Source organism: Meriones unguiculatus, chromosome 3 (genome assembly GCF_030254825.1).
Source record: "Meriones unguiculatus strain TT.TT164.6M chromosome 3, Bangor_MerUng_6.1, whole genome shotgun sequence".
Lineage (NCBI taxonomy): Eukaryota > Metazoa > Chordata > Mammalia > Rodentia > Muridae > Meriones > Meriones unguiculatus.
The window spans coordinates 91,704,991-91,727,207 of NC_083351.1; the positions used below are offsets into that span (position 1 = coordinate 91,704,991).

The 22,217-nt window shown below is 49.3% G+C and overlaps 1 protein-coding gene across 1 annotated transcript in view; it reads right to left on the minus strand.

Moving 5' to 3' along the window:
* Positions 1–236: 236 nt before the first annotated feature.
* Slc6a3 (solute carrier family 6 member 3) overlaps positions 237–22,217 on the minus strand; it is a 42,616-nt gene continuing 20,635 nt past the window's right edge. Inside the window, exons 5-15 of the mRNA XM_021631438.2 lie at positions 21,974–22,112; positions 20,928–21,062; positions 18,163–18,266; positions 16,697–16,821; positions 12,746–12,858; positions 11,550–11,678; positions 10,886–10,985; positions 9,194–9,294; positions 7,732–7,899; positions 6,708–6,779; positions 237–1,616 (exon numbers count right to left, since the gene is read on the minus strand). Coding sequence (XP_021487113.1) covers positions 1,593–1,616; positions 6,708–6,779; positions 7,732–7,899; positions 9,194–9,294; positions 10,886–10,985; positions 11,550–11,678; positions 12,746–12,858; positions 16,697–16,821; positions 18,163–18,266; positions 20,928–21,062; positions 21,974–22,112 — 1,210 coding nt within the window. The 3' untranslated portion in view covers positions 237–1,592. The remainder of the gene's footprint in view (positions 1,617–6,707; positions 6,780–7,731; positions 7,900–9,193; positions 9,295–10,885; positions 10,986–11,549; positions 11,679–12,745; positions 12,859–16,696; positions 16,822–18,162; positions 18,267–20,927; positions 21,063–21,973; positions 22,113–22,217) is intronic.

A 22,217-nucleotide genomic window follows, 5' to 3' on the forward strand; every position in this document is an offset into this window, starting at 1 on the left:
AGTACTGCACTCAGCACACATGTGAGGGAGTTCACAGATGAACTTGAGCCAGGCTTGGGAGAAGCAGGTGTGGCTATGTACAGGGGGTGGAGAATGGGGAGGAAGGGTACTGGGACGAAAGAAAGAGTTCTCTCTAGAGGAGCTGGACCCATTCCTTTCCCCATGTGTGAGCAGGTGAGCTGGGTGTTGTACATAAAAACAGAGCAAGCAACACATGGCAGCATGGATGAGCCTGTTTCCAACATATATTTCTTTTATTGTTTATAAGAACCCACACAAGGTACTGGCGATGAGTCAAAAACAGATGCTGACAACACCTGGATTTCTACATGGAGCCACTCCTCAGAGGACACAGAAAACCTGACCCTTCTCAGCCATACTACCTCGTGAAAATGCCCACTTGCAGAGAATGCCTAAGGTTGACTCTCTCAGACACATGGTACCATTTCTATGGGACACAGGCCAGGCCAAAGTTCACATTTATTAGCTCAAGGGAAAATCATGACATCTACTTTTCACTGCAGGGGCTAGAAACAGAACTCTGTGGGCAGGTGGTTCTTGGCCTATCTTCTTCCTAGGGTATTGCTAGTTACTCTTCAGCAAACAAATTTGAACACACTAACCTTGCATTTTGAGAATAATTATTAGTCACACATAAATATGATTTTAAAAAGCCATTTATAACATGGATAAAGTCCACTGATGGGCAGGAGCCTGTGGGAAATCAAACCCAAGTGTGGGTGCCTTTCCTCAAAAATCAGGCAGGGCTCGAGGCCAAGAATATGATCTTCAGGTTGCCTTGGGACCCTGTGCAGAACAGGTGTCCAGGAGGTGGCAATTGAGGAATACACTTTCTCTGTGGCCTAGAAGTCCATACTGAAGTGACCACAAGCTGACCAGGTCTTCCAGGGGCCAGGAGTAGGGGTTGTCTCCCAGCCTTATTTTATGAATTCTATCTATCTCAGCTCTAAAGGAAAAACCACAGAATCTCTGGTCACCTGCACCAAGTCCCTTATTCCTCCATGGCTCAGAACAGACCCTGTGTGTGTAATGTGTGAACAGGATGCCAAGGTCATGGTGTCTGCTCAGGGCCAAGCACCAGGAAAGGACTTGGCATGTATTAACTGTCTTTCCTACCAACAGCAAAATAGGATACTTGACATTGTAAATTTAAGCAAAAGAAAGTATCTAGGCAACTGCTGTGAGCACAAGAATTGTGGTACAGTGTATATACAGGTACCAAGGTCCCGCTCCTAGAATGCAGGGAACAGTGTGACCTGTTCTTCCAGGGTGGCCACAGAAGGGGGAGTCAGCCTTGCAGGGACAGGGCGCCAGCCAGGCATTTTCCACGGCGTAGGGACAGAGGCCGGCCTCACTGTGTAGAGGCTTCACGGCCACACACAGACGGGCGCCTCTTCGCGGCATGGGTCGGTTGTGAACAGTAAAGACAAAGCCCAGGATTTGATTATTTCCCATGCGTCAAATGGGAAGAGCGGAGGTGGCCTTCCTTCCTTGGCGCCTGAGTTTTCTCTTGCGATCTCCCTGTCCCTGCTGTTGTGAGATGGCCTGCCTGGCTGCTGTCTCCTTCCACTTTACACCAACAGCCAGTGGCGGAGCTGGAAAGGAAGCATCATTTATTCAGAAGTGAGAAGCAGACCATGGCTTATGGGCCACTGAACCTATAACGAAATCAGAATAGACCCAACAGGTGGCACCACCCGCCCATGGGGAGGGAAGCTTACCACTAATGGATGCCACTCTTTAGGGGCACCAAGGGCGAATGACCTGATGTCAACTTTTAAGTACTAAATTACTTGATGAAGAAGAGACCTTGGAAACAAGGTGCAGTGGCTAATATCTACAATCACAGCCCTCAGGAGGCTGGCAGGAGGAGTAATATGAGTTCAAGGTCAGCCTGGGCTACAGTAAGATTCTGTCATGGTAGAGGGAAAGTAGAATAAAGCAAAACAAAGCAGAATCAACATCACAACAAATAACCAAGTCTTATGGAGCTCAGTTGCTTAGAAGATCAGAGTTCTGGCTGGCGTATTTGTGACTAGAAGCTGGGGTGAGAGAAGCAGAATATCTTTAGATCCATGTTGTCCTCTGCTGACTCCTTGGTGGCCCAGCAATGTCCTTCTCCCTTGCATGCTGAAACTCTCTTGAGGTCCTCCTAGGGAGCGCTGCCCTGAAGCCTGCTTTGCTGGGTTGATCCAGCAAAGCAGAAAGCAACACGTGGGTGGCTTAGGGACTGATCCCAGCAGCCCACTGTTCTGCTACTTGCTCAACCCGTTTTTAATCGCAAGGCATTTGCTGACACTGACTGGTGAGCTCTGTGCTGCTAAATGTTTTCAAAACATTGCTTGTAACACTATTGTCTGACACACTGAAGCAGAGGTAGAAGAGAGGCCACGGCCATTGCTGCCACATGAGAATCTCTTTGGTTTCCTCTCAAGTGGTTCTTTGGGGCTTTTTCATTTTTGGTCCGGACATGCCACAGCATGGCCTAGCATGGGTCTAGCCTAAGGTGGTCTGCAGGTTAGGCCAGCATGGGCACTGGTCAAGTGTGGCATATGGCCCGGGGAAGAAGCAGAATTGTACTAGACATGGTGGCCAGAATACTCCCCAAGTATTGGACAGCAGGGGAACAGCCCTGCCCCCTCCGGCCTCGTCACCAACAGAAGAAGGTGATTAGGTGATACTTTCAAGAGAAAGGAGGCCACAGGATAACTTATATTTTAAAAAACTGGGAACATAGAGCTCTGAGAAAGGATCATTAAAAACTGTAACTCAGAACCCAGAATCTAGAGTTCAGAATCCAGGATCAGGGGTGTTGCATTTGGCACAACATAACACAGAAATGTGTGGGACGCTAGAGTGTTTCCAGAGATATGTGTTCTCCTGGACAAAATGAGCCTCAGAATGTAGTTACTAGAGGAGTGGATGTGATTAGGGAGACAGGAATAAATTATGGGCTGTTGACATAGTGTAATATTACTGGGCAGGCAGAAGTAGATGGACTAGAGCCACGCCCATATTTCAGATCAAAAGAGAATGAGAAGACTGAATTTACTCAACCATCTGAAATGGCCCCAATTAAACACCATATGTCCATGAGAATTGCAAGACCCTGGACATCAGGTAGCCATGGTTAAGTGATACCTCAAGAAAAGTGAATGAGGCAGCCACCCACCCTGGTGCTTTGAGGGCCTCAGAATTTCAGAGCAGGGCAAGAGCCCAGAGAAAGACCTGGAATGTGGAGGAACCATGTGGCTGGAGCTTTCAGGACAGCAGCAGGGAACACCTGGAGAGTTGGGCTGAGTCTTGAGCGGCATTCGTGACACCCAGGGCAGCTTTGTGACAGGGTATGGGAAGTGGCATCAAGGGACCTGTGAGGGCTGGAACAGTGCCCACCTCTGTTGGAAATCCTCCTTACTGGAGCCTGTGCTGCTGCGGCAGAGACAGCTCTAAGGCAATGCCTCTTGGAACCCACCTAGCAGATCTTAAAAAGCCCACCTCCAGAGATCCAAGGAGCTCCAAGAGTGTTTAAAGGTATTGAAAAATATCCATCCAGGTGTGGTGACACATTCCTTTAATGCCAAACACTCAGAAGGCTGAAAGCATGTATATTTCTATGAGTTAGAGGCCAGTCTGGTCTGCATAGCAAGCTCCAGACCAGACAGAGTTACATAAGGGAATTCTGTCTAGAATAAAAACAAAATAAAATATCCAATACATAGGGGGCTAGGAGATGACCCAATTGATAAAGCACTTGCTTTTGCTAGCATGAGGACCTGAGTCCAACCCCAGGAAATCTGTGTAGAAATGTCAGGCATGGTGCTTGTGCTTATAATCTCTTCTTTCTTTCTTTCTTTCTTTCTTTCTTTCTTTCTTTCTTTCTTTCTTTCTTTCTTTCTTTCTTTCCTTTCTTTCTTTCTTTCTTTCTTTCTTTCTTTCTTTTTTTCTTCTTTCTTTCTTTCTTTCTTTCTTTCTTTCTTTTCTTCCTTAGTTTCTTTCTTTCTTTTCCTTACTTCCTTTCTTCCTTCCTTTCTTCCTTTCCTTCCTTCCTTCCTTTCTTCCTTCTTTCTTTCTGGTTTTTTTGAGACAGGGTTTCTCTGTGTAGCCTTGGCTGTCCTGGACTTGCTTTGTAGACCGGGCTGGCTTTGAACTCACAGAGATCTGCCTCCCTCTGCCTCCCTCTGCCTCCCTCAGTGCTGGGATTACAGGTGTGCACCACACACCTGTGCTTATAATTTTAATGTTGGGGAGGGAGAGCCCGATGTATCCTTGGGATTTGCATTAGCAAGCCTAGCCTACTTGGTGAGCTTCAGACTAATCAGAGATCCTGTCTCAAATGAATCAGATGACATTCTACTTCTGAGAAAACTACTAAGTAAGGATGACACTCAGAACACCGGAGGGTATAATGCCAGCTTCATGGGGATGCATACACATGCGTGCACTGCTTCCCACCCCAACATGCTTTTTGTGCTGCTCCTCCAGCAGCAGCAGCAGCAGCAGCAGCAGCAGCAGCAGCAGCAGCAGCAGCAGCAGCAGCAGGAGGAGGAGGAGGAGGAGGAGGAGAAGGAGGAGGAGGAGGAGGAGGAGGAGGAGGAGCCCCAGTAAGCAAAGTCAGTCACTTGACACTGACCCCAACTGACAGAAAGGTTCAACTCTCAGATAACTTCACTGTATCTGTTCAAAAAATTAAGAGGAGACAGGGAAGATACAAATAGACCCCAAATGAACCTCAAAGGAAGAAACTGTGACAGGCAAAAGGGTAAATACTCTCTGTACAGGCTCACAGAAAAACATCAATTGATTTAAAAATGAATAGATGGATCAATAAATTGATTCATGGGAACTTGAACCATGGGAGATGCATCACAAAGCATCCGAAGAATACAGAGTCACAGGGAGGGAGCACACAGTCCATGGACCAGGGACCAGAGCCCTGTGCAACTGTGTCCCTGAAGTCCAAATTTAAAGGTCCAAATGTAGATAAGAGTCCCAAAGGACCCAAGCATATACTCTAGAGCTCAGAGGCAAAACAGAAGAACAATGGAAGGGTTTTTTTTTTTTTAATTTTTTTGAGACAAAGTTTTTTTTTTTTGTTTTTTTTTTTTTTTTTTTTTTTTTTGTGGAGACATGGCCATCCTAGAACTTGCTCTGTAGACCAGGCTGGCTTGGAATTCACAGAGATATGTCTGCCTCTGCCTTCCCAGTGCGCCACCACCCAGTGCAAAGGAGAAATTTTAAAGTGCAGCCATGAAGGGCCCTTAGGACGAGGGGTCTGGGACCTTTCAGAGACACAGGCAACATGAAAGGATTGCAGTCACATGAAGGTGGGGAGGGTTATTGTGAGAGGTCGTTAAGGAGATGTCTCAAGGACTTGTTTTTGAAAACCCAGAAAATGATCCTAGAAGGAAAAAAATGCACAACAAAAATACAGTGAAGTCATGAACAGCAAGTACACTTGAGCCTGGAGCATGGGCCACACAGAGTAAAAACACGGTGACCACAGCAGCAGTGTCTAATCGTGGGTTAAAAAGATTGGCACGGGCCGGATGGTAACCAGTAACAGGATTTAAGTCATTGTAATTAATATTCATGAGGTAAGTTGAGATATTAACTTTGAATTTTGAGAGAAATATGTCACTCTCCAAGATAACTATTAAAGGAATTAAAGAATGCAGGTTCCAAGCAAGTGGAAGCAGATGAGTGGAGTAAGGAAAAGCAAAAAGATCAACCAACAAAAAGGCAACAAGGGAAAAGAAAAACAAACACAAAACAAGGCAGACAGAGTTAAAGGGTAGTAAGACGAAGCTCCTTTATATGTGAGTGACTCAGTCAGCCATGTCAGATCATCAGGGTGAAACCTGAAGCTTAGGTTAGTGTTGCAAAAGATAACTAAGTCTTAGGGCCACTGAGGAGGAGAGAGGGATGGCTTCACACAAGTCAAAGATACCAGGTGCCGGTACATTCACCGCCAAAGGAGGGGGGGGAACCTTAGAGTAGAGAGCAACGTTGCAGGGAAGGAGTGGCCTCCCAACAGCATGCATGCTCACAGCACACGTCCCCTGCCTGTGTGACACAAGAACTCACCTGACTCCCAAAGGAGAGAGGACAGGAATGAGTGAAACCGGGGGCCTGAGGGACCCCACTCCCCAGGAAACTCCCCAGCCTGCCTGCCTCCTCCACAGACATCTGACCAAGCTGGACTCCAATCACTCAGTTTGGCTTCCCTGCCCTTAGGTACCCTGATGGTCATCTGACTAACTCCAAGCTTTCATGAGCTTTCCCCCTGTGAACCTCAGCCCACCTGGCTCTGCTTCCAGAGCAGCTCCAGCCCTCTGTCTCATACTTTTCTTGTCTCCAGGAATGGGGGGGGGGCATAGACTCCCATAGGCTTAGGGTCTGTCTCTCATATTTGTCCCCACAGGGCTCTTCCCCTCATGTAGGCATCCCTGTCAGTGCCACCCTGGCTGCTCATGTCCATGGACCTCTTCTACTTGCTGGCTGCCCTGCCCACAACGTAGGGCTCTGGGTGGCCCTGGCCAGCACCAAAGATCTACTGGTATGGCAAATGCTTTCCTGTACACAGCTTCCTGGTCTTCTGGGGGCTGTTAGAGCAGCTATGGGGTGAGGATACTATTCAAGTCTCCCTGAATCCTCTCCCTAAGGGGTGAACAGGATTTCAGACTCACCGTGAATTGGCGCACCTCTCCTCTGTCCACTAGCTGGCGGTCTTTCTCAGGTGTGATGGCATAGGCCAGTTTCTAAGAGAGAGTGGGATTGTTGGTATAGCATGGGGCCTGGGTTGGCACAGACCAGCCAGCACCCACTATAATAACAAGGACTCCTCCGAAAGGAGTGAGGCTCAGGGGCCACAGCCTCAGGTCCTGAACTCTGAGTGAGGGCAAGCCAACAATGCCCTGGGTACAGCAGTGCAGTCTCTCAGAGGCTGCCTGTGTATGTCTCAGGGCCTGTCACTTTCCCCTGTAGAAAGCATTGCCTCTATCTCCTAATCTGTTCTTGAAGTCCAGACGTCATGTGGGCTCCCAGAATAGACTTCAGGTCCCAGGATTGCCTTTGAATCTCAGTTAGACACGGTGGCAGCCCCATTCCTTCTAAAAGTTTGGGGCTGTGCCCTGGCCACACACTCTGATGTCTGCTCTAGACCCAGTCCTGCCTGACTTACAGAGGGACCTCTGAGTGCCAGTGAGATGAGGGACCTGATGAAGTATCCAACATCAAGGGCACTGTGCTCCAAGGTGGAGTCCTTGGCCCCGTGGGTGCAATGTGATTTGCTACTTCAGAAGCCCCTGGGGCTCAAGTGTAGGATTGTTTCAACAAATCAGTCCACTCATAATTCTAGTCCTAGAAGTTCTTATCTCTTCCAGGAACAGTAGCTAGGTGTGTCAAACTGAGAAGCAGGCACAGACTGTCATCACACAGACACAGGGATGCAGAGATGCGGTTTATACAGATACTGGCACATGTGGGCACACACCAGACGAGTAGGCATGCACAGTCACAGATGTGATCTGCACCCATACACACCAGCATACATGCACACAAATACATCATATACACACGTGGCCCTCCTTTCTGTTGAATAGGTACATCACTCCATCACAATCTACCTCTTCCCTCCTGCTGGCTGACATGGACCAGGGTTGGAGATACCACCTGAATCATTAGAGCGAGGAGCCCCTTAAAAATACCCACCTCTCTGAAGGACCCTGGCAGGCTGCAGAACTTATAGGTGGCATAAATGGGTACCATGGCCATGGAGGACGTGGCGATGATCCAGCCCAATGCATTGGCCCAGTCTGGAAAGATGTAGGCTCCATAGTGTGGGGGTCTGAAGGTGACAATGCTGACCACGACCACATACTGAAACAAATGGGTACAGAGATGAGGCAGCTTTTGCCGGCAAGTGTGAAGATAGAGCAGGAAATCAGCTTTCTACAGAGGGTCTCCTAGCTGCACGGGCCAGAAGTGCCAACCACAGCCAGGCTACCCAGGCCTGCCCAGGCAGCCCAGCGCCCTCCTGGGCGCCGGTGCTGTTCACACATGTGTTTCATAGCTACACACAAGTGTGCTTCCAGGTGGCCACCGGGGCTAGTGCCTACACTCTGCACCAACACATGCATTTGCATACCCTCTGCTTGCACGTGTGCAGTGCACCTAAACGCGCGCTTCACACCACACCTGCACTTTGTCCTTGCACATGACTGGCATGAACAGCACACCTACGAGTTCTTTTATCTGGGCACACTAGCCCTTCCTAAACATAGGAAGGCCAGTGGATTGGGTTAGGGTGTATTTTGGGGTGCAGATCCTTACCTGTTGTGTATATTTCTCAGGGTCAACAAAGTTTACTGTCCAAAGACATCTTAGAAAACACACTTGGACACAACTACCTCAAACTTGTTTTTGGTTTCAATAGATGACACATTTTTTTTTTTTTTTTAAAGAAAGCACTGTGCCTGTCAAAGCCACACTCCTGCGTGTAAGTTGATTTTTACTTGGTCAATTTGTTTGGGTTGTTTGGGAATGTTATCTGCTGCAGAAGTCACATAGCCACACATGCCTGCCCTGTGCATGGTCTGCCGGGGCCACATGGCAGCACAGTGACTTAGAGGAACATGAAATAACATTTTTTTTTCCTGCTAAGGTTTTAACTTCATCTGGGATGGGTTTAAAATTAAGCTTAAAATTGCAAAAATCATGCTTCCAGGAAGCTGGTAGAATGAACTGTAGCATAATTTAAAGATTTTTTTCTTTTAATCTAACACTCTGCAAAGCAATGTGGAATGATACTCAAAAGACTTTGTCAAGCCTCCTGAGATCAAGTTTTTTGCTGGGCAGCAAGCCTGTCAACAGGGAGAAGACAGAGACGGGATAGTTGAACAAAACAACTGTTTCAGTCAGATCCAAGAGGCTGGTGCTGCAGGGGTTCCCAGGCAGGTCCCCTGCCCACTGATACGCTGCCTCTATTTTAAGTATGACCACTGACTGTGCATGAGTTTCCCCCAGGCTGCAGGGGGCTACCAGTTGAATCTACATCGCTGCTAACTAATTGCTCAGAGCCAGGCGAACTCTCAGGCATCCTTCTCAGCGATCTCGGGGCATTGGGATGGAGTCAGAGGCAGGAGCATGAAGTTTTAGGGCCCACAGTCCTTACCAGGAGGAAGCAGGGACTGACCAGCTTCCAGCAGAGCCGCCAGTACAGGTTGGGTCGCTGCCCTGTCATCTGCTTGATGTCATCGCTGAACTGCTGCACGCCTAAGCGGGAAGAGGTGGCCATGGGGCTGGTCACGACACTGGACATACGTTAAGTTCTTTCTGATGCTAAGGGCCAAGCCCCTCAGATCCCATAATCCTGATCCCACTCAGCCATATAGTGGATGGCGCTGATGGGGCTTCAGAGAGGCCTGTGGTCTGTTGGGTGAGTGGAGGGGCCAGCACTACTTCAGTCCTACCCCCAGTCAGCTCCTTCTCTGGGCCCCACAGCCTCCCTACCTCCTTCAAACAGTAATTCCCAGCTTGTCGAAAAGCGTGGCAGAGCGCATCAAACACAAAACTTACTATTCTGAGGGTCATCTCAGTGGCTGCATTGATACCTTCTATCTTCAGAACTTCTTTTCATCTTCCCCAGCTGAGACTTCGTCTGTTCTACTCCAACTCCCACCTTAACACTTAGCATTCCACTCTCTGTTTCTAGGGACTTGGCCCCTTGAGGGATCTTATGTAGGTGGCATCATGGTATATGTCCTTTTGGGACTTGCTTGCTTCAGTTAGCAAGTGCATCTCTGAGGTTCATCCATGTTAGAGCATATGTCAGAATCTACTTGTTTTTAAAGGCTCAATATTCCAGTGTGTGTACTGATTTTTTAATTTAAAGTTATCTCTACGTACTTTGTAACTGGTATTTTCTCTCAGCAGTTTACTTTAGAAACATCTATCTTTCAGTGACATTTTCCAGCTTTTCTTATTCAGGAATCGGAAAGGAGATCTTAATGGTGACTTCCTTCACCCACTTCTGGCCTGGTCTTTGGCTTACCAGCCTGCAGTGGCATGTCTAGCTTTGGAAAGCTTGGAAGACCTCATAGTCTCATCAGGAAGAGTCTCTGACTAGAGCTCCAATCAAGGTCTTCTGCTTAGAGCTTCATTCATGTTCCAGGGCACCATTAGAACCCCACTGTGGCAAGATGACTGGGGGTGGGTTGGAAAGAATGGGCCTCAGCCAACTTCATGAGGTCCTCAGGATCCTGAAGCTCAGCTCCTACCTCATCCAGCTTCAGACCCCCATGGACCTTAGCACATTAAATGGCGGATAGAATATTCTCACAGAGAGACCTATGGTTTGACCTTATACATAAGCAACTTGGCTTGTATAGAACATACATATGAGGCACAGCTGTGGGAAGTGGCCATGGTTTGACATCCCTCTCACAGACCAACTGAATTATCTGATCAAGGTCCCTGTATGGGCTGTCAGCGGCCCAGATAGATCTGAAGCCCCTCTGTGCTTATTACCAGGGTCCTGGCTAGCTGGATGGGGCATTTGCCTTTTGCCAGTAGTTGTAAAGGGTCCAGCACCCCAATAAGCCTTACTCTCCCACCCAACACAGCGTCTCTGAGTATCTCGGACCACAACATGGCTTCCCAGGCAGCCACTTGACTGTCCTTCTTGATCCAGTATACAGATCCTGGTCACCTACCCTGTGATGCCATGAGAACCATGACTTAAACTTCTGGAGTCCAAATGCCCCTTTTCAAAGTGGGTTTTCCAGAAGGCAAGCCAGAAGACACTAGCCTGGTTGACACACTGATGCCACAGTGCTGGTCTGACCATCTGACCACCAAGACTTACCATAGAACCAGGCCACCCCAATGGCTTCAATGAGCACACCAAAGAGGATGGATGTGCCAGCTGCAAAGTGGTCCAGCAGTGTGAAGACATAGATGCCACCCTGGAAGAGAAGGGACTCTCAATGAACTTGGGGACAGCTGCAGCAGCTCCACCATCAAAATACTTTCCCTAAAAGATAACCCATATTGTGTGTTCACTGTGGAGATATTTCTTATTTACCCCTATAAAGTTTGATTTGAGACATGGATTCACACACAACTTTTTAGGGACACATCCATTACAATAAAGATTCTCCCCTGCTTTCCTTTCCCAGGCTCCCAAAAACAAGGGCCAGAAACACTCAAATGCCAAGCTTGTTGGTGTCTCCTCTGCAGAAGTGGCCAAGACCCCAACAGACAGTCCTCTGCCACTTTCCAGCCCTTCTTCACCCTCAGAAAGGCAGGCAGCTTCAGCTGCAGGTGCATCCTGAATGCTGTCTGCGTCCTGAATTATCTCCGGGACCAGGCTCCAGGCCCATGGCTGCCCTGCCTGTGACTACAGGGAAGGAGGTTTACATGAGGGAGAGGATGAGGCTTCTTAGAAATGATTCCGTGTGTCTGTTCCCATGGCACCAGCTGTGTGCCAGGCACCAGGGCAGACATGACAGAAGCAGGCAATTACATACATTGGTGACGCAGAAGAGAGACAGCAGGAAGGTGGCCAGGACAATGCCAAGAGTGAAGAGCTCCCGATGCCGATGTAGCAGCTGGAATTCATCAACAAGTCCCGTGATCACAGACTCCATGCCCCCCATCTGTGGGACACAGAGAACAGTGGTTGGCACTACTTTCCCAGGGCCTGACTTCTCATCTAATGAGCGTACACTAGGCCTGTGTGTGAGGAAGGGAAGGTACAGCTGACTTGGGATAAGATGAGGAAAGAGCCCTTGCTGAAGCTTCCCTGGCAACACAAGCCTCAGAAAGAGTCCAGGAATGGCAACCACAGTCACCTTGGAGTCACTAGGTCTACTAAGGGCTAAGTGGCCAAAAATCTTATGAGAATGATGGAGTGAGTGGATGACCAAAGCAAAATGTCCCTCCTGCAAGCATAGCCCTAGGCTGGGCATTGGGTATGTCCCCAGGTTGTACCACAGTGGAGCTAGCCAGGCAGGGCCTGTGGTCTGCAAGCTATGCTCACTAGATGTGCCTTCTTGAATGCATGACAAGAAAGCTGTTGGCTACCAGTGGGGTGGAAGATGAGGGTGGGGCTGTGGTGTAACATCTGTGTTGTTGGGACAAGGGATTCCTAGGTCAGGCTTCCCAGGAAGCTTATAATAGCTGTGCTCTGTCAGGGTGGGTAAAGGGCATGGGCCACCAAAGGTGCCACCAATCAAGTCTGATATTAGGACTCAATAAATAGTCTTGAGCACTTGATGGGTCTGAAGGAGTCTAAGAAAGCTTGTTGGCTCTGCCTTCTTTGAGGCTGGGCACCAGGGGGCTGCAAAGAGTTTCCAAGGCCCAGCCTGGTCAGCTTCCATCCATCATAAGGGAGTCCAGAGGTCAGGGAAGGCCTTTTTGTGCACCCTGAAAGCAATCACTCTGCCATTCTGAGGCAACCTTTTGGCTTCTGGGACTCTGCTCTGTGTATGTTCGCACACTGGATGAGGGAGAAAAAGGGTAAGTTACATTCCGATCACTACCACTCAGGTCCGGAGAGGTGCTCCGGTATTCATGTGTTTGAACCTGCTGTGCAGCTTCCGTGATAAGCACATAGTGTTTGAGGAATTGTCTGGGGTCACACTTAGCCCATAGGGGCAGTGTCCTCCAGGAACAGGCTGACAATGAGGCATGGTTGTGGAGCCTTGGGGTAGGCATTACTCACAGCACTGTCGATACCCAGAGTGAGCAACATGAGGAAGAAGACAGCAGCCCAGGCCGAAGACAGCGGGAGCGTGGCAATTGCCTCAGGGTAGATGATGAAGATCAACCCAGGTCCTATAGGCAGAAACCCTCATCACTGCTACAAGCTTGCTCCTGCTTTCCCACTTGTCACACCCGGGGCTCACCACTGCCACCAGCTTGCCTCCTGCTTCCCTGCTTGTTACAGTTTGCTTTTTGTTGCTACCCCACAACCCTGTAAGGCCACTCAGCCGAGCCAATGCCAGCAGCGCTCAGATTACTTGGAACTCCCTCCCCCACTGCTTTTCTCCTGTTTCTCTAGAGGGTCCTCCTTCCTGAGAATTGAGCAGACACTGGCTGAGGTGCCCTGGAGCACTTGGTAGATGGCCACCTGAGAGCTCCTGCTCAGCCAGCTTGCACCCTTGTTCTCCACGTCACGTATGTCCACAGGGATCAGAGAAAGGCAGGTACTTCTGCTGCAGACAGACCCTGATTTCTTTCAGTTAGTTTTTTTCTGCACAGATCATACATGCACCCCCTACATGTACACACGAACTCGTACACACATGCATGCAGCACACACAAGCCCATGTATATAGTCATACCAACATGCAAAGACATACCACACAGGCAAGGGCACGCATGTGCACAAGTATGTACACAATACACACGTTCTCAAGCTGATTTTTATTTACACTAAGCGCTACATCTAGGGTGCTCCTGACTTCTGCCCTCTCAGCATACGAGAAAACAAGACTCCTTCCTCCCCGCTGAAGTTGTTGGCATCCAGTGGCTGCTCTGGCTTTGCAATGCAGCATGCAACGTCACCTTCAAGTGAATCTTTCCTAGATAAGCAGGACTTTTGTCACCCACTGGCCCTGCAGCAGGGGAGCCTGGATATTTAGTTGAGAATTCATTCACTGGGGTCCTGAGGGGTTCGGAAGAGTAGAGCATACCACCAGTCCCAAGAGGACGCACAGAGAGAAAACAAGAAATGGAGTAGCCATAAGCCACCAAGACACTGGCCACTGGAACACAAGCCACGGTCCTGTCTGACAAAGGGCCTGAGGCTGGAAGGTTCCCAGTGTTAATCCGTTACCTTGTTTCTTCATCAAGAACAAGGGTACATCAGGCCACAGTGACACTTCCAGGGTCAAAAAAGTGTCTACCCCATGGCTTGCTGGGAGCACTCCATCCTCACTGCCAGCCGTGACACCAGTATGGACAGCGGCAGGCACACCATAGGGACCACACCAACACAATGTAACCTAATTTCAGATGATTCCTAAGCAAAAAGTACTCACTCGTGTAACTCAGAGTTGGCCATTTTTGAAACTCAGCTTAGCGACAGGGCCACTGATTACAGGCTAGACCCTACAGTTCTACAAATAGACTTGGAACTGGCTGTTTCTGGTCCCTTCTCTCCCCCTCCAGCAGGGCTCGCTTATCAGTCTTCACAGAGTTAAAGACCAGGGCCGGTCAACCTCCTGGAAGTCTGCAGGGCAGGTCTAGGCTCCATGCAGTTGACACGCTGTCCAAGTGGACAGGGCAGTTTTCAACACAGGACAGTACTCAAGATTAAATGCTACAAACCCTGAACCTGGGAAATAATCCTAGGTTCACATCAAGCCCTTTGTTTTTATATCTTAGTTTTTCTGCTGGAGTTCTGAAAACTGGTTGTAAATGACTTTTGTTTTGCTTGCCAGGAAGGGGACAGAATCTGTCAACTTTACTTTCAGGGGTCAGGTTTTGCCAACTAGAGCTGATTAGCAAGATAAATTGGAAGAGGTCTTCTGAGTATGAAGGTGAGAAAATTCTTGGCTGTGTTTCTCTGCCTTATCTTTCTCTCCCACCTCGACTGTGCTTTCCTGGAGGAAAGAGCAAGAATGAAGAAGCCTTGGGCACCGCCATGCCTTCTCCCAGGTCCAGAACCTCCCTCTCGACCCCAACCTGCTTCCTGCTTGTGATGTGAGGGCCCTGATAGTCTGCTCTCTAAGAACCAAGGGAACAACTGAAGTGGACCTTGGCTTGGTGCTCAGGGCACAGATGATAGAGATACTCAGAAGTGATTAGCCAATGGTGATGGCAGCCAGGGCAAGGCGTCCCTAAGGGAAGAAGATGAATAGGAGAGAGCCCCAGAGATGCCAGACTGGGGACACAAGATGGGAAAACCCCAACCTAGTAGGTCAGTCTGTAGAAAGAAATGGTATTATTGTCACCAGTTATGGACCACAGGATAAGCCTGAAGGCAGGGGAGAGGTCCCAGAAGACACATCCCACACCACCAGGTTCTGAGCTGACTCAGGGGCTGCTGAGTCTCCTCTGAAGCCAGACAGACTTCTTCAATGCCCTGAGGCCCTTCTCTTCTGCCTGTCTGTCCTCGTGGTCTTCTACTTGTACATCACAGCGTTACTTCCTGCTTGTGTTGGAGGTTCTGTATGTGGCTGTGAGTATATATGCACATTCCACCTTGTTTCACATTGGCCCAAAGTCATCAGTCTAGGCTGTCTGTCCAGCAATCCCCAGGGATCTGCTGGTCTCTGCTCTCTCAGCACTAGGATTATAAATATGTGCCATTGAAAGCAGCTTTATAATGGGGGTTCTGGAGATTGAATTCAGGCCCTTATGCTTTCATGACAAGCATTTTATCAACTGAGCTCTCTTCCCAGTCCCCCACATCAAAATTTAATTGAAGATGGATTGACAATGGGGTGATAAGGGCCTTCAGGAAGTATCGGGTGATGGGAGTACCAACCCCTCAAAAGAGATCATTTATAGAGATTGAGTTAGGGCTCTCAGAGGTGGAAAACCAGCATCATCAGTGCATAAGTTCCTACTGGATGGGCTGGTGTGGGGACCTAGGCGGGAGAAATAGCTCATATGGGGTGTTCCCAAACCTGTCTCCCCTTGGCTTCTTAGCCATCAGGAACTCAATAGCATATCTCACTACGCTGACCCCTGCATGATGCTCTGTCTTGTCACATGCCCAAGGCGACGACCAAGGGATGCTGGGCACAGATCTCTGAAACTGAGCTCAAACAAGCCTTTCCTCTTTTTATCACACTGACCAAAGGATGGGTAGTATAATTAATCACAAAGAGGGCGGGCGCTTCCCAAGCGAGGCAACGCTATGTGCTTAGCTCCTTTGCACTGGGCTGATAGCATTCTCTCCTTTCTATCTGGAGGCCTCACCAAAACCACACTCATGGTTGCACCATACTCTTAGACTTCAGTGAACTAAAGTAACCTTTCTTTGTAAAGTCATTTAGCTTCAGGCATTTTATTATAGCAACTGAAAATGGACTAAAACATCCAACCATGCTGAGTCCTTCCTCCACCTTTCCCACTCTTAGTCACAAACTCCAGGCATGGAGAGATACTCAACAGTGTCCAAAAACCAGCCAAATGAGGAGTAATATGCCAAAGACTCAAGGGCCTTTCAGATTAGACCCAAATCTCACCTGAGCCTGCCATGACCTCTGGACACTTACTAGAGAACACTGATAGCAACATCAGAAACAACAAGTTTTGTTTTGACAAGCCATGTTCAACCTCGTATCTTCCCGTCCTGACACTAGGTGACCGGAGAAGCTCAGTCTTTCCTTGCCCTGAGATTTACACACTCCACCATGGCATGAGCTCCCAGGGGACTCAAATGACAACGCCTGACAATGTCCACCCAGACCTCCATACAGTATTTACAGGGAACAGGCTGGGGGACCGAGGTGTTGGCTGAATTGCTTGGTTTCGATGTGAGCCCAGCATAGAAGGTCTGGAGGAAGCAGACGGGGACTTGTAAGCGACACGAACATAGGCTGGCCATGGTTGCTCCCATCTGAGGCAGCAGTTTCATACCCAGCACCTTTGGGCCCAGGCTGTGCCCCTCTGGCTTTCTCCAGAGGGCAGAGTGGGATGTGGTGGGGTAAGAGCTCACCGTCTGTGGCCACATCCCTGATGGGCACATTGTGCTTCTGTGCCATGTACCCCAGGAAGGAGAAGACGACGAAGCCAGAGGAGAAGCTTGTCAGAGAGTTAATGGAGGTGGTGATGATTGCATCTCTGTAGGAACAAGACAGACGGTCCTGACACCAGTTAAGCTGTGGCTCTGGGAATGCCAGCCATTATTACCCATTTTCAGCATCTGGGCAGGGGGTGGGCAGGCTCAGAGGGAAGCCTCTGAGAGGAGCCTCATACTCCTGAGGTCTGTCAGGGCTCAGGGTAGAGGAAAAGATGACCACTTTGTATCCCACTTGCTAGGCCATCATGGCACTGGGACCTGGGCACGCACAGGTTTGGGGACTGGTGAAACAAAGTTTTCATGGACATATGTGTGCGTCAGAGTGCCTTGTCTGGTGGATCAACTCTAAGCACTAATAATAAGGGACGGTGGTGAGTCTGGGGACCACTGGGAGGGCCAGGGTCTCCCACTGTGACCAGTGTGCAGCACAGGACCCAACGTTTTGCTGAGGAGTGCCTACGCATGTACACACATGAGCGTCAGGTAGGGCTTGTCCCAAGACTATATATTGTTCACACCCACCCTCCACTTTATTTCCCTCCATGCAAATTCCCTCTGTGCCTGGGAACCATTTTTCTGTTTATTCTGTACTTTTAGTGCTTTTTGTCCTTAGGATGAGAAAGCAGGCTTAAGCCCACTAAGCTCAGGAGGACAGATCTTGGCATTAGCTGCTCCTATTTTTAGGAGGGTTGGGATTCCAGCATGTGGTTGCAGGTGACTCAGACCGAGGTTCTCGGGCCCAGGGGCATCCTCCCAGGCCCAGGCTCCCTCAGTTTAGGCTATGAAGGTTACATCCAAATGCCCTGGGTGAAGGTCTTAGGTAACACCAGACCCTGAGCAAGGGAGAGAAAATTCATAGGGGCTGCCTGGGGGAGAGAGAATGGAGAAGAGACAGGGGGAGGCGGTCAAGAAGAGGTAAAAGTGGATATGCAGAGAAAGGGCCGGCCTGCTATCCTGTCCTGGGGACCTGGCTCTTCTCAGAAGGTGGCACACATCACCACATGTCTCAATATCTTCTTTAACTCGAGAAGCAAGAATTTGCTGGGAGCTGCTGTGGGGAGCCAAGCATGGTGATTCCCACCTGTAATCTCAGTATATGCAAGGCTACTGCAGGAGGAGGGGCCATCATTCAAGGCCAGCCTGGGCTACAGAGTACATTTCCCAACAACTTAGGATAGATCATAAGGCCTTATCTCTGAAAAACAAAAACAAAAACAAACACAAACAAACAAACAAAACTAAGGAAAGGAAATCTGTGTGGTTCCAAAGTTTTGTGATTTTTTTCTCTAGGAATGCTTCGTTTCCAAGAGGCAGAGCCCAGTACCAGCCACACTGACTAAGTTCTGCAGACCTTCTTCCAGAAATAGTAGCTCAGGGCTTACCTATAGCAGTTGTTGGTGAACTTATTGTAACTGGAGAAGGCAATCAGTACCCCAAACCCAACGCCAAGGGAGAAGCACACCTGGGTGGCAGCATCGATCCACACCTGTCACAGCCAGAGGTGGGAGAGGGTGAGACAGATGATCAGAGAGAATTGTGGGATGCAAGTTTCCAGGGGTGAATGGGAGCTGTCACTAGGCAATCGTCCAAATGACAGCACAGGTGACCCATATGCACTCCATATGTCTGCCTCCAGCCGAGGCAGCAGAAGTTCTCAGCTTGGTGGTGGTCGGCACCTGCTGTCTCAGGAAACAGGCCCTCCAGCATCCCCGGCATGAAAGGACATGGCAAAAGAGAGGCTGTTTTTATGTATCACTTGTGGTTTCAGGAGGCACATGGACAGAGCCCCAGGCCACCTAAGGCCAGAAATAGGTGTCCAGCAGATAGCAGGCTCATTTCTCTGAATGTGAAAAGAAAGACTCAAGAGCTGATAGTTGCACCAAAATGGTAACGTCAGCTATAACCTCTTTGAGTTAGGGCCAGGCTAAGATCACCTAGGGAGTCAGAACTGAATTGCTCCTGGGCAGTCTTGGTGGGAAGGTTAGGGAGGAGCTGCTGAAGTCTTCACCCAGGGATCTGAGCCAGGCCTACAACCTGAACTGGGCAGTACTGGGAATTGTTTCTAAGTGTCCATAGCTCAGGATAGCCCAGGGTAACCCAGGCGCTTAGACACTGAGACAAGAATATCAGAAGCTGTCACTGGAATTTGCAGTGGACAAGCTGAGGATGTATGCAGTGGCCGTCCTGAGCTCATGGAGCAAGGGACCTGTTGCTGCTGAGGAGAGTGGACCCCTGGACTGTGGGAACCCAGACTACAAGGGATCTGGTGTTGCTGTCCTTTGAGTAGCAATGCCAGAGTGTTGGGGAATGTGTTTTCTGAGGACAGGCATCCAGCCAGATGGTCAAAGTTGCAGAGATGACTAAGGCCCCAGCATAATGGAGGGACCAAGTCCAGAGTGGTTGAGCAAGTGGGCAGTCAGTAGAGTGGTTGTGCCCTGCTGTCCTGTGTAGTCCCATATCACAGCTAGCTCACTTATCGGGATGGGTCAGGTGGAACGTCATCACCAAGGACTTCTCGGTTCCAACTTACCCCCAGTGTTCACCCAGAGCTTTGTGTGTGCCATTCACCAGGCTCACATCATGCATTCTGCTTGGACCTCTGCCACACCCCACTCACACCTCCCCACACACTTCTCAGACACTTGGCTGACCTTACCTGAACCACTTTCCCTCAAGGTGCTAAAGAGCTTCTTTTCTTTTTTCTTTCCTGGTTGGTTCTTTGTGTTTATATATTTATCTAGGTATCTATTTCTATCGCTCAGTCATATATTAACAATAAAATCTATCAATATCTAGCACTATCTAGCATCTATCATCCATCCGTTCAATCTTACTGCCATCTTAATTTCTCACAACCTCTCATGTAGCACCTTCTCACATGCAGTGTCTCTCTGTTTTATTTTGTGGGCTGCTTGTCTGCTTGCTGAGACTCTAGGGGCCTTCACTTTTTTTCTCTTGAATTCTCAAGCATGCCTTTCCTGACCCTGGCTTCTCCAGGCTCCCACAGGGATGATATCCATAGTCCTGGTTCTGGTTCCACAGATCCCTTGCTGTCCCCTACCTCTTTCTTCACTCTGTGGCCTGTGTGCATGCTCCCAGGCACTTTCACAGAGAGTTTGCTGACACTGTTACTCCCCACTGAACCTTCCTTATCCTGATCACCTCAGCTCCTTCTTGCCTGCTTCTGCCTCAGGTCTGAATCAGGCAGCAGACTCCGAAAGGACCTCGTAACTCAGCTCCAGTATGGATCTGCAGCCCTCCTGCTCTCTGCACTGGAGACCTACATACCTTCTGCCCAGCTCATGCCCCAGCCCCCAATCCCAACAGAAACTTAACACGTCTCTAGCAGCCTACCAGGGTCTGAGCTTCTCTGTATTGCCATTGGGTTCTATCGCCTGTCCCAACACAGCCCATATGACTTCCAACAACTCCTCGTGGAATTCTGTCACAGCTGCCCCTCTAAAATGGTTTCATTCCTTGCTTTCCAAAGATGGTGGCTGTCCTTTTCATCTCTTAGAACATCTTCCAAATCCTGGAAGAGCCCATCTCTCATGAGGCCTTCTCCAAATCTTCTAACCTAGAAAAGCTCCTTCCTTTACTTAAGAAACCTCCAGTCTATCAGAAATTCAGACAGACTCCCAAAGACAGACCCTGGTTCATGGGGCCTTGAGGCAGCTCAGCCCTGCAGACAGTTAACACGGAGCCACAGACTGTGCTCTCAATGCCAGCTGAGACACACACACACACACACACACACACACACACACACACACACATACACACACAAAGAGCTCCTGGAACCAGTAGTATCACAGATAAAGAATGTGATGAGTGTTCAGGATACTCTGAATGGCATAGGATTCCATTCCTGTGGAGAGCCAGAGATGGCCATCCCATGTCTCCTTTCTCTTCATCCTCTCAGCTCCCTGAAGGGTCTTATGACTCCTTCCTCCATCAACCCTGCCTATGAAGGAGACAGGTGGACAGGTGGACAGGCCAGCCTGCATCTGCTGGCCTCATAGGATAGGAAGGAATTGCTGCTGAGCCACAGACTGGGCTCCTGAATCATATGCTGGAGCCCTGTACCAAAGCCCCACTATCCCAAGGACTGCCAACCATGGGGAGGCGGGGGCAGCGATGCACTCACAGATGCCTCACAGAGTCGGTAGAAGTCCACACTGAGGTATGCTTTGATGCCGTCCATGGCTCCAGGGAGGGTGACTCCACGTAGGAGGAGGGCTGTGAGGACCACGTAGGGCATGGTAGCTGTGATCCATACCACCTGGAAGAGAAGACCATGTCTCCAGGGGTATGAGTCACCTGCAGGGGGACTTTGGTAGGGGCTTATATTGACGCATTTTGGGTAGTATGTGGAAAGGAGTGATTTGAGTCATGAAGGCAGGGAAGGAGAAACCTGTTATTGTTGGAGGGTTCCAGGTGTTGGCATATGTACCCATAACCAATATAACTCCCAAGTATTTTTACCAGTAAAAAATAAAATAATTTAGGTTCATGCTGGATACACCATTATGAATGATGCTTTCTCTCAATGCCCTAGCCCAAACACAATCCACCATCATGTACCTACTGCTCTCACCAAATCATGGGCATGTGTCCACTCTCATTCAACCATGGCCATGCATCCCCTCCTAACCACGGCCAAACCAACTATGACTACCTGTCTACTCTTAGCTCAACCATGACCACCTATCTACTTTCCACTCAACCACACCCATGTTCCCACCCACCAAGCATGACCTCACGTCCACTTACCCAACCATAGCCAAATGTCTGTATACCCTGCTAAGGTTACATGCCAGCTCACCCACCCAATAATGGCTCCATGTCCATACACCAATCACGGCCACATATTATCCACTGACCACTGTCACATGTTCACCCACCCACCCATGGCTACATGTCTATTCACCAGCCCTAGACATGTTGCCCATCAACCAATACCACATGTTCACCCACTTAACATGGCCACATGAACGGAGACCTTGTGTCTAATCACCCGACCATGGCCGTGTGCTCCCCTGCAATTGCAGCTACATGTTCCTTTACCCCACCATGGCCATGCGTCTACCCACCAACCATGACCACATGTCTACTCAGAAACTATGGCCACATGTTTATCTACCCACCCATCCACAGCCATGTCTTCTCAGGTCCTGTTGGCTAGTGCCTCACCTTCCCTGAGGTCTTCACTCCCTTCCACAGGCTGAAGTAGAGCAGGACAATGACCAGCACCAGGCAGGCTGTGAGCTGCCACCGTGGAGGGCCCAGGTCGTCAATGCCACGGCTCTGGTGGAGGTGCAGCACACCACGCCTGGAGGAGAGGCAACAGTGATTCCGGAGGGAGCAGTTGTCTCCCAGGACTGGGGCACTGAGATGGTCCCTATCCTCCTCATCTCTGTCATATGGAAAGTAGCTG